This window comes from Linepithema humile, chromosome 7 (assembly GCF_040581485.1).
Source record: "Linepithema humile isolate Giens D197 chromosome 7, Lhum_UNIL_v1.0, whole genome shotgun sequence".
Lineage (NCBI taxonomy): Eukaryota > Metazoa > Arthropoda > Insecta > Hymenoptera > Formicidae > Linepithema > Linepithema humile.
In genome coordinates, this window is record NC_090134.1 from 19,747,074 (window position 1) to 19,759,628 (window position 12,555).

At 39.3% G+C, this 12,555-nt stretch overlaps 1 protein-coding gene and 1 long non-coding RNA gene across 8 annotated transcripts in view; one reads left to right on the plus strand and one right to left on the minus strand.

Annotated features, from left to right (window-relative positions):
* Ten-a (tenascin accessory) overlaps positions 1–12,555 on the minus strand; it is a 482,645-nt gene that overhangs the window by 277,578 nt on the left and 192,512 nt on the right. For all 5 annotated transcript variants that reach the window (XM_012360546.2, XM_067358589.1, XM_067358590.1 and 2 more), the window contains one exon: positions 7,842–8,087. In XM_012360546.2, the coding sequence (XP_012215969.1) occupies positions 7,842–8,076 (235 nt within the window). In that variant the 5' untranslated portion in view covers positions 8,077–8,087. The remainder of the gene's footprint in view (positions 1–7,841; positions 8,088–12,555) is intronic.
* Positions 1–12,555, plus strand: part of LOC105668286 (uncharacterized) — a 182,976-nt gene that overhangs the window by 73,751 nt on the left and 96,670 nt on the right. The gene's annotated exons all lie outside the window — the stretch shown is intronic.

Below are 12,555 nucleotides of genomic sequence, written 5' to 3' on the forward strand. Positions count from 1 at the left end.
TATCCTTTTAGGAATTAATTCAGTAGTATTCGAAGGACTTCAAAGCGAGCGAATAATAGCAGTGCTGCTTATGCATCTGACGAGATATGCGACCGCAGAAATGGGCACGGCGACTATAAGTGACAAACCGACTCACGAGTAATAGGGGATGATGCGACGGACGATACCGGTAGATTTGCAGCTTGAAACAATTTGCCCGCACAGTAGACGCGTATCGCTACAATGGAACATCTCGATTAATGTGTAGTAATAGTCTAGATAATCGCCAGTTTGATATCGATTCGCTCTAACTTGTCTGCTAGAATATTGTTTGTATCATAACGTACAGATATAGAAGAAATTATATTAATTTATTAGATCAACAAACTCTTAGAAGGCATATTTAAAAAACATTTTTTCGCAAAAATATTGCATTTTGACAGTGTAATGTAAGTATCCATAAAAGATTTCATGAAAATAATAATTAGTGTAAGGGTGAAGTTTATACTATCATATAAAAAGAGTATCTATAATAATTCTTGTACAGAGATCTTTCAAAATCAGTGCACCATTATAGATAATTCACAATAGCTCTCTTAGCGTTAAATCCTCCCACGTGACGCAACTAAGTTACACCTGCGTCGTCTCGTGTGCCACTATCTTCTTTGGATTCGATCCAGACGACAGAGGATGTGGCAAACTGCTAATAGGAGGGGAGTTTTAAATGCGCGTAACGTAATAACGCGTGCATTAGGCGACTACTATGGCGTCGGTGGCGTCTGCGGCGGCGACAACGATAGTAGACCCATTCTCCGTAAGGGGTAGTTTGCCTGACAACTCGATTATACGATACTGCAGGGCTGAGTGGCAAGTGGTGATATATGGTGCGCATATACACGCCGGGCTGCCTCTGAAGTCACTTAAAATAATGAGAAACCCGGTATCGGGTACCACGCTTGTTTTCCCCCCCTCTCTTTTTCCTTTTTCTTTCCTTCATCGACGGCATTTACTCGCGAGTATTGGGCGCGACAGACTTAGTGGCGAACTGATCTGCCCGGTAAAACTTCGCCGTCAGTCTTTACCCGCGCGGCTAATCGACGATGAATTATAAATCATATAAATTACTTAAATAATCAACGGAGTGATAGAAAAAGATGGACGTTTTTTTTATCGAACATAATACGGTCAATATTTGATTTTTGATTCATGACATTATTGGCCGTACAGTTAGTTACGGAATATACAATTTTATATTTGATGCGTATAAGCAATTTTGAATATTGAGGTGGGCATATTGCATTTCTCGCTGTATCGTAGTTGTGCGAACGCGTGGCACCGGTCGATTTTCGGATGGACATTCAGATATTTGCATTGAGTCCCGAAACGTAATAACGCGTTTCATTAAATCATGTATATAGATCGTTAGCCATTATTAATTGCCTGCAGCGGTGTTTGACACTCTATCTCGGTTTCTCCTGTAACCAAATACGCGATAGTGTTAGATATTCGTTATTATACCATCAAACTGTGTCAGTAGCTAAATTGTTGAAGCTGCCCAACAATCGCTCTGTAAATGTCAAATTGTATACAGTAAATATAATACCAATGTGATCGCTATCTTCTCAGGAAATGCATCGCGTTTCTATCTGATCCTGATGAAAGCATGATTGAACAATTATATGCCTGCAATTTACGATTGTTAAAAAAATTCAATATCTTCAAGAGCGTGGGATTCCAATATCGCGATTCTTCTATTCCGTTATAATAGAAAGCGACTTGATTACGCAGTAATAATAAGCAGAGGGAAACATCATTTTCAGTAAATCAAGAGGCACGATTCCCTCGTTAGGGTAACTTTACCTCCGGCGTGTTTATTTTGCCGATGAGAAGCCACGTCTACGTAAAATGAGAGTGATATTTACGGCGGGGTCGCCCGTCGGTACGTAATCCTGAAACGAGCTCTATGATCAAGCGCTGTAGCATAGGAGGAAAAGGAGTTAGTAAGATGAGATACGTATCCGGTTAATAATTTGTGTGTTGTTAGAGTAATTTGGTTGTTGTGTAAGAACAATGGACAAATCTTATAACGTTATTAATATTTATTAAAAAGTTAAATTTCCCAAAAGATAAATTATAATTTACAAATATGACATTCTTTATTGCTTTTTATTAATATAATTATAAGAATATAAAAAGGCTTTTTTTTTTGGACGTGTATTTGCACGCGTATGACTGAACGTTGATTTACACTACTTCGTTTTCTTCTAACAGGGCGTAACATCTAATCGATACGACTATTAATCAATCGATAAGCTATTATCACTACTAATGCCAAGAGCATATATTCCGAACATCGCTTTTACGTGAATAATCGAGGTATCATTTAGCGCGTTATAATTACACACCTCACGTGACGGCGGTGTTAAGGACGAGACAACAGGTACTGTTATTGCGCGATAGGATGTTAGGCAGTGGGGGAAGGATTTGTACGAAAATTTATTGGTAATGTATACACGTACATATGTACTGGCACAGCGTGCCGGACCATGTTGCGGTGGCGCCTGGTGCAGGATATAGAGCGAGAACATTCAGTCAAGCACACAAGCCTTGTGTCCTGGTGCTTACGGTCATGTAGGCCTACCTTACGTATCTCTTCAGCTTGGTTCTACGTTATGCTAATATTGCCGAACCTCAGGTCACGTAATGTTAACACTTTGTATTACACAGTATCAGGTTACACGTTGCAACATGCATATTTTTGCCATTCAAAGCATAAATGAATTAAATCTTGGCTTTTAATTAAAATGAACACAATAGCAAAGAATATTGTGTCATTTATAGTTACGCGCCTAACATAGAAACGTTTAATCGATGTTGAAAACAATATAATTTAATTGGAATTTATTTTAATTTTAATTGTGGTTTGATGTTATAGATATATAAAAATAATCTAGTTTTATTTGTGCCAATAGAGATTTAATAAATTGTAAGATATATAACATTTCATAAATTTTATTTTTAATTATAAAAAAATACCATCTAATATATATATTATTTTATAATAGAGCATTGTGCGACTCTAAAAAAATAGAATAGTGATCGAAACAAGCGTATGTGAAAAATATTTTGTGAACTTAGTTTTTACGCAAACACGTTAGCGACTGTTCTCGACCGGCGCGGCAGCAAGTTCATCGACAAGATTTATTAAAATTTATCGGAATATTCCCGTTACGTTACGCAATCGGCGCGACAGGAATTCGATTCGCTGCATTTTAATGAACCATTTGTCGGCAATAGAGTGATTTAAATGGATTGACTGTCTGTAACGCAATTATTCAAGCGATCGCCCGAAGAGAGAACCTCCCCCTCGTAATTTGACGTTCAAAGCGATTCCCAGACATGTGAATCCCGATAGTCGTGCGATCCGACATCTTTAAATTATTCATTCCTTCTGATAGCTACGACGCTCGCTAGTGTGCAACTTTCTGGTGTGATGGAATAAGTGGAAACGGTAGACCGTTAGCTTTCTTTTTCGACGAAACTTTCGCATTACCTTCTAATGACTGTTGCTTTAACCCATTTTCCAGGCCCGTTGCGAGAACTCCAGATATCTAATCCCGTACGTTAGCGTCTTAGAGTTTCCAACTCCCACATATATGCCGTTACACTCGAGTAAGGATTCCATTATATAATCTTTGTTCGTACCTAAAACTCTTAATAACGTTTGCGTGCAGATAGTAACTCGGAGAATATTAGCAACATCGAATCAATTCCGTTTCAATTTGTTTCTCATTTGAAATAATAAGAGAAATGCTACGAGAATTCCAATGTTACACATTTGTTATATCGCTATAATATGCAAACCTCGAGAGGCGTGAACATGGAAGAAATTTATAAGTTTACCGAGACTTGGTTATACTCGAACTGTAGCGATTTGGTTATATCTTCGTGAATTCTAAACTCGCTAATCTCTCTATCCGATATCTCGCGTATACCATACGATTACTTCGCGAAGCTGGAACTTCCATCTGACCATTAAAAATTTATCCATGGCTTAACCTCGGTCTTCTGAAATCCTTGAGAATACATCGGGGCCAAGAGTCCGTGGTATATAGTAACTTGAAAATGCGCGGAGGCCAGATGGAGAGCTTAAGCGTGGTTAGAAGATCTCAAATTTTAGCTGGGGAAAGCAGTCGGCTTTTAGTTTTCGCTGCCGCACCCATTAATAAGAACAAGCATCGCTGCGATATCTTTGAGTTTGTTTTATTCATTTCGCCCATAACACGTTCCCAATCAACCGCGGGAACGTAACGATGCGTTACGGTGATTTTCGTAAATATTTGACACAAATATATATCGATGATACGTTCCGCGCGATTGCAACCTCAAGATTTGCATTGCGCCAGTTCATAAACGACAGCGGCGCACGCGTTGCTTTTGATCGATTACGCGATTTGTATCGATTTTGGAATTTATCACGGCAAAAGCTGGCCCGAAATATGAAACAATAGACATATATGAATCAATGTATCAATATCCACGTACTGAATAACGTATAAACAATATTTGATCAGCGCGAATGGAACGGCTCGATAAACAGATAGGCGTGCACTCGCGTAATAATCCCAGAAACTGCTATCGTATTTATTTCGCCGTACGTAAATTACCAATTTATATAATCTCTTGGGAGTAACGCGTGTAGCGTGCCACAGCGTCATCGTATACGTGAGATTACCGCGCGCATTGTCATTTCGATGGACAACAACATTTTCCGGAAGGTAGTAAAGCGTGATATGAACCGTTGCCGGTGTAATGAGCTGACAATATAACGTCTAGGCCACCTTGGTTCAGGCTGGACAAGGAAGACCCCCACGGTCCGGACATCAATATATTGATGACTGTGCGGACGGAGATTAAGAGCTGCCATCTATATCGACGCTTTGGCCCTCTTGTAACGTGACACATCGGATACCATTAATAAAGAGGCGATACTTTCCTTTCGTGTCTGGCGGAAAGCTATAATAGGTATTTTGATCCGCGCTAAGAAGGCAGGGAAGGAGATCTCTTTCCATTGTATCATAGAGATGATAATGACGCGGCATCTATATGCCTGTTGAGAAGCATTCGTAACTACGGCGAAATACGTGAATAACATGGAAAATATGACTGAACTGTCGACGACTCACGACGCTTCGCATTGCCAATTACATTTTCGCGCGTTTTTAATTGCAATTATCGGATTATTTCCGCGGCAGTTTATCATCGATATCGGTGATTATCTCAGAAACGATTAAAATCTTAATATTTATCGCGCACCGTGCTGTGTAAACGACGTGTCGTGAATAAAATTCTCGATCGCCTTTCCGTCATTAATTATGACGGAAGCATTGCCAGCAAACGAGAGATAAATTAACGAATGACGAGATTGCGCGATAGCGCCGGCGCGGTCATCTCTCCGCTCGTAACGAAATCCAAACGCGGAAAACGTGGATTGCACCGTCGCGGAAACTTGCATAATATCGATTTGCAGTAAAGTGCGTATCAAATAGGCGGGCGGGGAGGCCGGCGCGCGGAAAACAGAATGGGGAAGCTGCGGGCGAGTAAAGGCGAGTCGTTACGTTGTCGGTACATCGCCTCTTTCGATACATTTCGAGTGCGGTTACGTGACACTGCGCCGTGCCCACCGAGTCGAGTGGTAGATGGGCTCGAGGAAGGGGGATCGGGTGCAGATACGGGGTAGAGGAAATGGGAGAATAGGGATGAAAATGGGGTAGAACGACGACGTGAGATCGGGGTGGACTCGGCGCGGAGCGGCAGCGCGGTAATCGGCAGCAAGTGAATTGGAACAAATGCAGACAGACGTGAGGTGGGCTGCCGGGCTCTCTCTCTCTCTCTCTCTCTCTCTCTCTCTCTCTCTCTCTCTCTCTCTCTCTCTCTCTCTCTCTCTCTCTCTCTCTCTCTCTCTCTCTCTCTCTCTCTCTCTCTCTCTCTCTCTCTCTCTCTCTCTCTCTCTCTTCTCTCTTTCTCTTTTACTCTCTTGTTCCCTCTCTATCTCTCTCTATCTCTCTCTTTCTCTTTCTCTTGTTTGATACCGCAACCAAGAAATGTAGTATAAACCGGAGTATCAGTATTAATTGAGTTCGTCTCTACCATCGGTGTGCGCAACGTTCCCTACTTTGCTCAACCTCAAGACGAATCGATGAAACGTGGGAATTTCGGAGCAAGGGAGATGACGAAGAAATATAGGGGAACAGATAACCGAATACCATACGAGACAACTTATGCCAGCTTATTGCATTATTTGGAACTCAATTCGTTATTAGAGCGAAAATGTGTTTACGTTGTGCGAAGCACATCTATATATATATATATATTATATATATATCGTAGTGCGAAACAATATTGATATAATCAAATAAGAAACGTCGTCCGCTGTTTTGGATAATAATGCGTACGACCGTGAAAGTTATTGTTCGCGAGGCTTCATTTACTTTTCAAAGTGCTCGCCCATTATATTAGGTATTATATTAGAAGGAGGTTGCCGCGCGCGGCAATCTTGATTTTGGTCTTCGAACGTAATATCCGGCAGTGCTTGTAGACGACGCGAGGAAGTAAAACTAATTTCGTAAATCCTTTAATCTACGCGTTTGGTGGAAAGCCGAGGCGAGATTAAGGGAAGCGAACTGAATGGGCGAGCTCCCGGGTGTTTGATGGAATATGATGAACGAGGTACGTAAAACTTGGTTATTGGTATACCGGATCAAATAGAGGAAAAAAAAACTTACTTTAGTCTGACGCGCCACAATTAAAGCAGTTACGAAAGTCACGCCACGCAATCGGACTTAATAACAGAATAGTTGATAACGTTCCTTGTCATTTGCACGTTGCATTCATCGATGCGTAAAATCTGTCCTGGAAGTCTCGCGATCCTTGTTAAAATACGCAACTTCTCATTAAGTTTACAGATTTTTCTCGTTAATGTTCTTTTAAATTGAAACTCAGGATAACAGGAAACAATCAAATTGAATGCAAATCTTCAAGAAATGGTTTGTTACATCAATTCGCAGTGTTTAACGAGTGTTTAACGAAATATTGAGTGAGAGGGGGTGGAGGAAGAGGGAGAAGGAGAGGGTGAGAGGCTGCTTTTACGTAACGAAATCAATTATTATTTTATTAAAAATTTTGTGCATTGTTCGATGCTATATTCATCTTTAATCAGTGTTAATGCAATATTTTTAGTTATTGTTACTATAAAATGGAAATCTATAATCTATATTATTCCTGTTATAAAATTAATTATTTGATTTACATTTCATGTTAATTTATAAATGACGTTAAGCGTTAAATAAATATACTTTCTGCAATTTAATAAAACAAGTTATGAGGCGTATCGATGCATTAAAATCGTATCTCTCGCGATGAAAAATTATGTTGGATGGATATCATAATGTTACACTGCCATTGCAAACAGGATTTGTCCATGCAAACAGGATCAATCATTGATCAGAAGTAGATATCGATATAAAATCAACAACGGAAATGATGGTCGGCGAAATCACGTTTTCGGCATAGATTCGAACGATTGCAAATATACACGTATACCATTCCGTTGGATGTAACAAACATAGAACTATGGCAGATTTATAACACGTATGAAATATAAATGCAACGTGTATCAATGTAACGAGCCTGTTTTCTTGTCAGTTTATTCGTTAGCACGTGTTTTGTTTTACATAGAACGGAAATGTAAAATTAACAAAGCACGACGCAGAGATAAATAAAAGACGGAGATAATATACAGAGATGATTAAATGCTTGCTTGTCATGGAAGAATTAAGTTTAAATATTAGACTTTCACTTACTGCCGTATTGTTGTGCCAAAATGGAGGCAAAGACTTGACCGGGACTACGCGCGCCTCTTGTAACAGACGAGCTCGACACGGGCCCTACCGCGTGACGTGCGTTATCTTCATCGTCGCTGCTGGATTGGGCACTAGCTCCATAACCGCGCCGTTCTCTCCATTCCAGGGACCGCTGACGGCGCAGCCCACGGCCCCCATTTGCATGACCGCGGCCTAACGTGCCCTCGCTGTCCATCACTGCAGCATCTGCGACAAGTTAATGACAATTTATGCGACAATGATCGCGAAAGAAAATAATGAAAACAAAATAGCTACATAAAAGTATTAAAATTAAAATTAAACATTTCTATAGATTCTATTGCATAAAAAATTTTTTTACGATTTGTGATAGGTTTTTGATAGATAATAATTAAATTCTCTATTGATTTCCGAAGTAGCGGTTGGAAATGTAATAAAAGTGTACCAAATCCGAAAGTTCTTCCGCCTTTCTGCGCGTCAGAGAATCTTAAGATTTATATGAGAATGTCAAATGGTGAATCAAATGCAACACGAAAACTATTGTATGGAATAACAATGATGCCGTTACGTGGAATACCGATAGTATGTCAACGTCGAACAACAGTAACTCATTAGGCATTCACGGCCGTTGCTCGGAATCATTCAGGGCCGAATGAAATCGAATTGCATACTGGACATTTGCTGATATTCAATGCAGATAATTCTAGTTTGGACGCTGACAGACTTGTTTGCGTTTGAACCATGAGGCGCGTTAATATGTTCTGTCAGTTCTAATATATAAAGGAAATAATGGATGTTTTTTTTCGATTTCGATAAAATTTCTAGAAACAAAACATAAGAAAATAATTTTTTATTTATCTGATAAGCGCAAATATAGAAGAGATATTTTATATGAATAGACATTTTATTATGTTCTTCAATTGAATTTTTTATTTCATGATAAAACTAATAAGGATTTATTATTAATACCGATAAGTATTTTTTATCTATTAAATGAAAGTTGAGCTCTAGACGTTCGCAGAATTTTCTTGTTGGTCCTCCTTCGAATAGAGACCTCTATAGATCGATAAGATCTTGAATGTGTATGGTGGCAGATAATTGAGTGGTGGATGCCTCTCGAAATTCCCATGGAGACGTTCTCGCTCGCCGTTGCTCTCCCTTGATTGCAGGGATCGTTGATTGATACTCGAAGGGAGAACCGAACAGTGATGTCTTAAGATCACTCACTGTTCCTTGGACTATGAAATTTCAGTTTAGGACCGATATCACAAATGGGTTGGCCGTGTTACGTTTTCTCGGCCACATCTTTGAAGAACAGAATTAATCCATTGCTATTATCGGCGCGCAAAGATAATTCATCGATTGTATTTGCACGATTAATAATACGCAATAATTGTGGACTTTCAAACGCGAATGCGAATCTGGCAAAAACAATCTCATAAAGCGATACCGTTTCAATAAAAGAAAATAAATACGGCCATTTACCGATGGCTGTATCCGATAGAATTGGTCAGGGAATTTGCTCGACAAATATTATATGAAAATTGAATGAGATGGAAGTAAATTAAATTCTGTATACACGGCAAACAAAATTGCGCCGGATCAATTTTGTAAAAGTACAACAACAGTTGTGTAATACTTATACGTCAAATTTATAATTTGCATTTGATAAGTACCGTGTTCGCACGCGCTCTGAAAATAATGAGAAGCGAATGAGAAGCTTCATCCCGTTGTAGTTTCAAATCATGGGATCGCTAAACTTAACGATTCACGATCAGCGCGAATTTCCAGAAATTTGCAATTATGAACTTTATTTAGAGAGACATTCTACAGCGTCAGGTCTCGAGCGTTAATAAATCTCGATGCGTCGCAAAACTCACACGAAGAGTAGGCCGTTCTCTGAAAATGCACACCCTTATGCATCGTCAGGCACCTCTCACAACCACTTTTCTCACTTGCCTCAATAGCGACTAACAGGTCGCATCCTCTACACACGAGGGCACTTTACGATGTTTTGTTTTGTCGGCTCTCTTCGTATCCTCCTTCGTTCGCGTAAGTGCGTCGAGCATGTGGGCGACTTGTCAAACTGTAAGTGAATCGGAAACCTTCCGCGGTGCGAGTCGAATTAACGAAGAACCCGCAAGCACAGTCGAGTACCCTTTTCCGAGCAATGCTAGAGAGACGCTAAGAATGATCTCTTGTCAATCTTCGTGATTTCGCATTATTATCTGATATTTTTCATAACCCTGATTCTTAACTGAGCGGCAATGAAGCAATTTCACGCGAAGTGGTACTCTATATCACTTGCATTAATTTGACATTCATATCCGGTAATTCCTTTTATCGGCTCTGAATATGACTTTATTCTCACTTGACAAGTTTTATTTTATTAATTAATGAGTGATGGAAGAACAAGTGCAAGGATAAAAGTTATTCTAAAAATTTTATCGTTTCTATCGTGCATTTATTATATATTAATCTATGTAGCTCTCGAAAATATTCATACATTGTTTAAAGTTTGAGAATTATTAGCTTGCGACATCATTTACTTTAAATTGTTTATTAAATAAATATTTAATTGCCGAGAAACACTTTTAAAATATTTTATAAACTGTTGTTAACGTAAAAGTTTGGATCCATTATTCTCGAAAATCAATTACAGCTATAACATTTTGTAGATAGTTTTCAATAAATCGATGTTTCTAAATTAATTTTGCGCGCATGATTACGGTAAGGTTCGAGACGTGATTTTTTGTATCGCGATAAAAAGGAAAAATTTTAGGAGGAAAAAATGGATAAAGCAGCATGCATTGTACACGTCCATATTGTGTAGTGTACTGCCTATTTTACGATTGAGAACGACATTCGTCGTTTTAATAGAAAATTTTTACAAGGGGTCGTAAACATAAAATAGACCATCCTGTCGTGGGGCACTCTTATTGCTATAACTTATAACACATGGCTGATAATATAATGGGCCTGCACAATAAGTGCTTTGTGAAGAGGGCTGTCAGGGACTTGCTGACTGCGAGTATGACTTTGCTATTATCGCTTCTGCCTTTAACATAAAAGCTTAACGTGATATCTTTGAAAGAAAAAGAAAGTGACGCACATTAATCTAATGACCAACTCCAATATCTTGATAATTTAATTCGCGAAAAGGATATGTTATTTCTTCGTGAAAACATAGTTGGCAAAAACAAAATTTATTTATAAAATTAGTACAATTTAACTTGGGAAAGTTTCATATGACGGAGATAATAGTTAAAGCTCGTAAGAAAGAATTAAACGTTACGTAAAAGTCTCGCTCTTATCACGTTTCGCGAGTTATCGTGGTTAATAAGACTGCTGCGAAAATGTTCCGACGGATTCCAAAGAGGCAAAGTTGGTGCCAAAAATTGTAATCTTATTAGGGGACGCGGTGCACCGGGAAAATTCGTTGGCTGCATTCGATGCCAGATATAAGATGAGCATTAGGGTGGAAGTTCTTAATATTGAGGCGCGTCACACGTGTTTATTATTGCCGAGAAATTGTTTCAATTTGTCTTATAATAGGTCAACGTAAATAGCGCGCGCAAAAGTTTTTCGTTGCTTCTCAACGACAATTCCAAGCTGTTCTCATGAAAGTAACGAACGGGTACAATATCAGATTTTATACAGCGTCGCACTTATTGTGCTAAATATTAAACGAAAAATTCATTTTCCGCGGGAGAAATGTAAAATGTTTGTCGGATTTTGCCGCACTCGTGGTGTATCGCGATACTCGTCGCACCGTAAATATAAATCAGTCTGCACGTGTCGTACGTAACCTCTTAGAAAGGGGTTAAAAAGCCACACGTCTATGTATAACCTGTGCGAAAAGTCGCCTCGTAATACCTACACTTGAGAATATAGTAGCACTCCGACTTTCAGACCACGAATGCAGTCTTAGAGAAAGCATACTATAAAAGGCTTTAAGAGTTTCCTCGTGTTCGTGCGAATTGAGTAGGATTTGCATACCACGTCGCGGCGAGAATTTCACGAGAAATGTGGACCGGGTTTTTAAACGGCATCTAATGAAGGTAACAGTTAGACGACATTGTTCAAGTACGTCACGGTGCCATCCACCTTTAAGGAATGTAAGAAGGGCATCTGAATGCATGAAACATAGAGTGGCGGCCTGTGTAGCCAGATATGACTCGAGAAAGACTTTTGCATATTCATCGGGCTCGCACGAAACCCTTGCTCGTCAAGGGGACACAGTCTTAAACATTAGGTACACTCACCCAGCTTCCCACCACCACTACCGACTCGATATCATCGTACCGGATAATTATACAGCTTTAATCTTAATAACGTTTTCGAAGCGCTTGTCGCCGAGCGCTCGTCGTTCGACTTTGGCGATAGAAATTTGAATACGCGTTAATTATAGCATACATAGCTATTTATAATTTAAATAACGCACACCGCATGCGCAGGAACAAATTTACTTTGTGCTCAACGCGTGGATTTCTCGGCGCTTTGCCATACTAATTCATAATGCATAGAATTGCATTATGTACGGTGCACTGAATAGAAGATATTACCGATGTATGTATTTAACGTAACAAACGTTCTTCCCCGGTAAGCAAAGAGACTGTCGATTACTCATCTCTGATTTTCTTGAAATATTCCTGTCTCGCAAATTTTGAATAAGAGAAATTTTCCTGCACGGTGT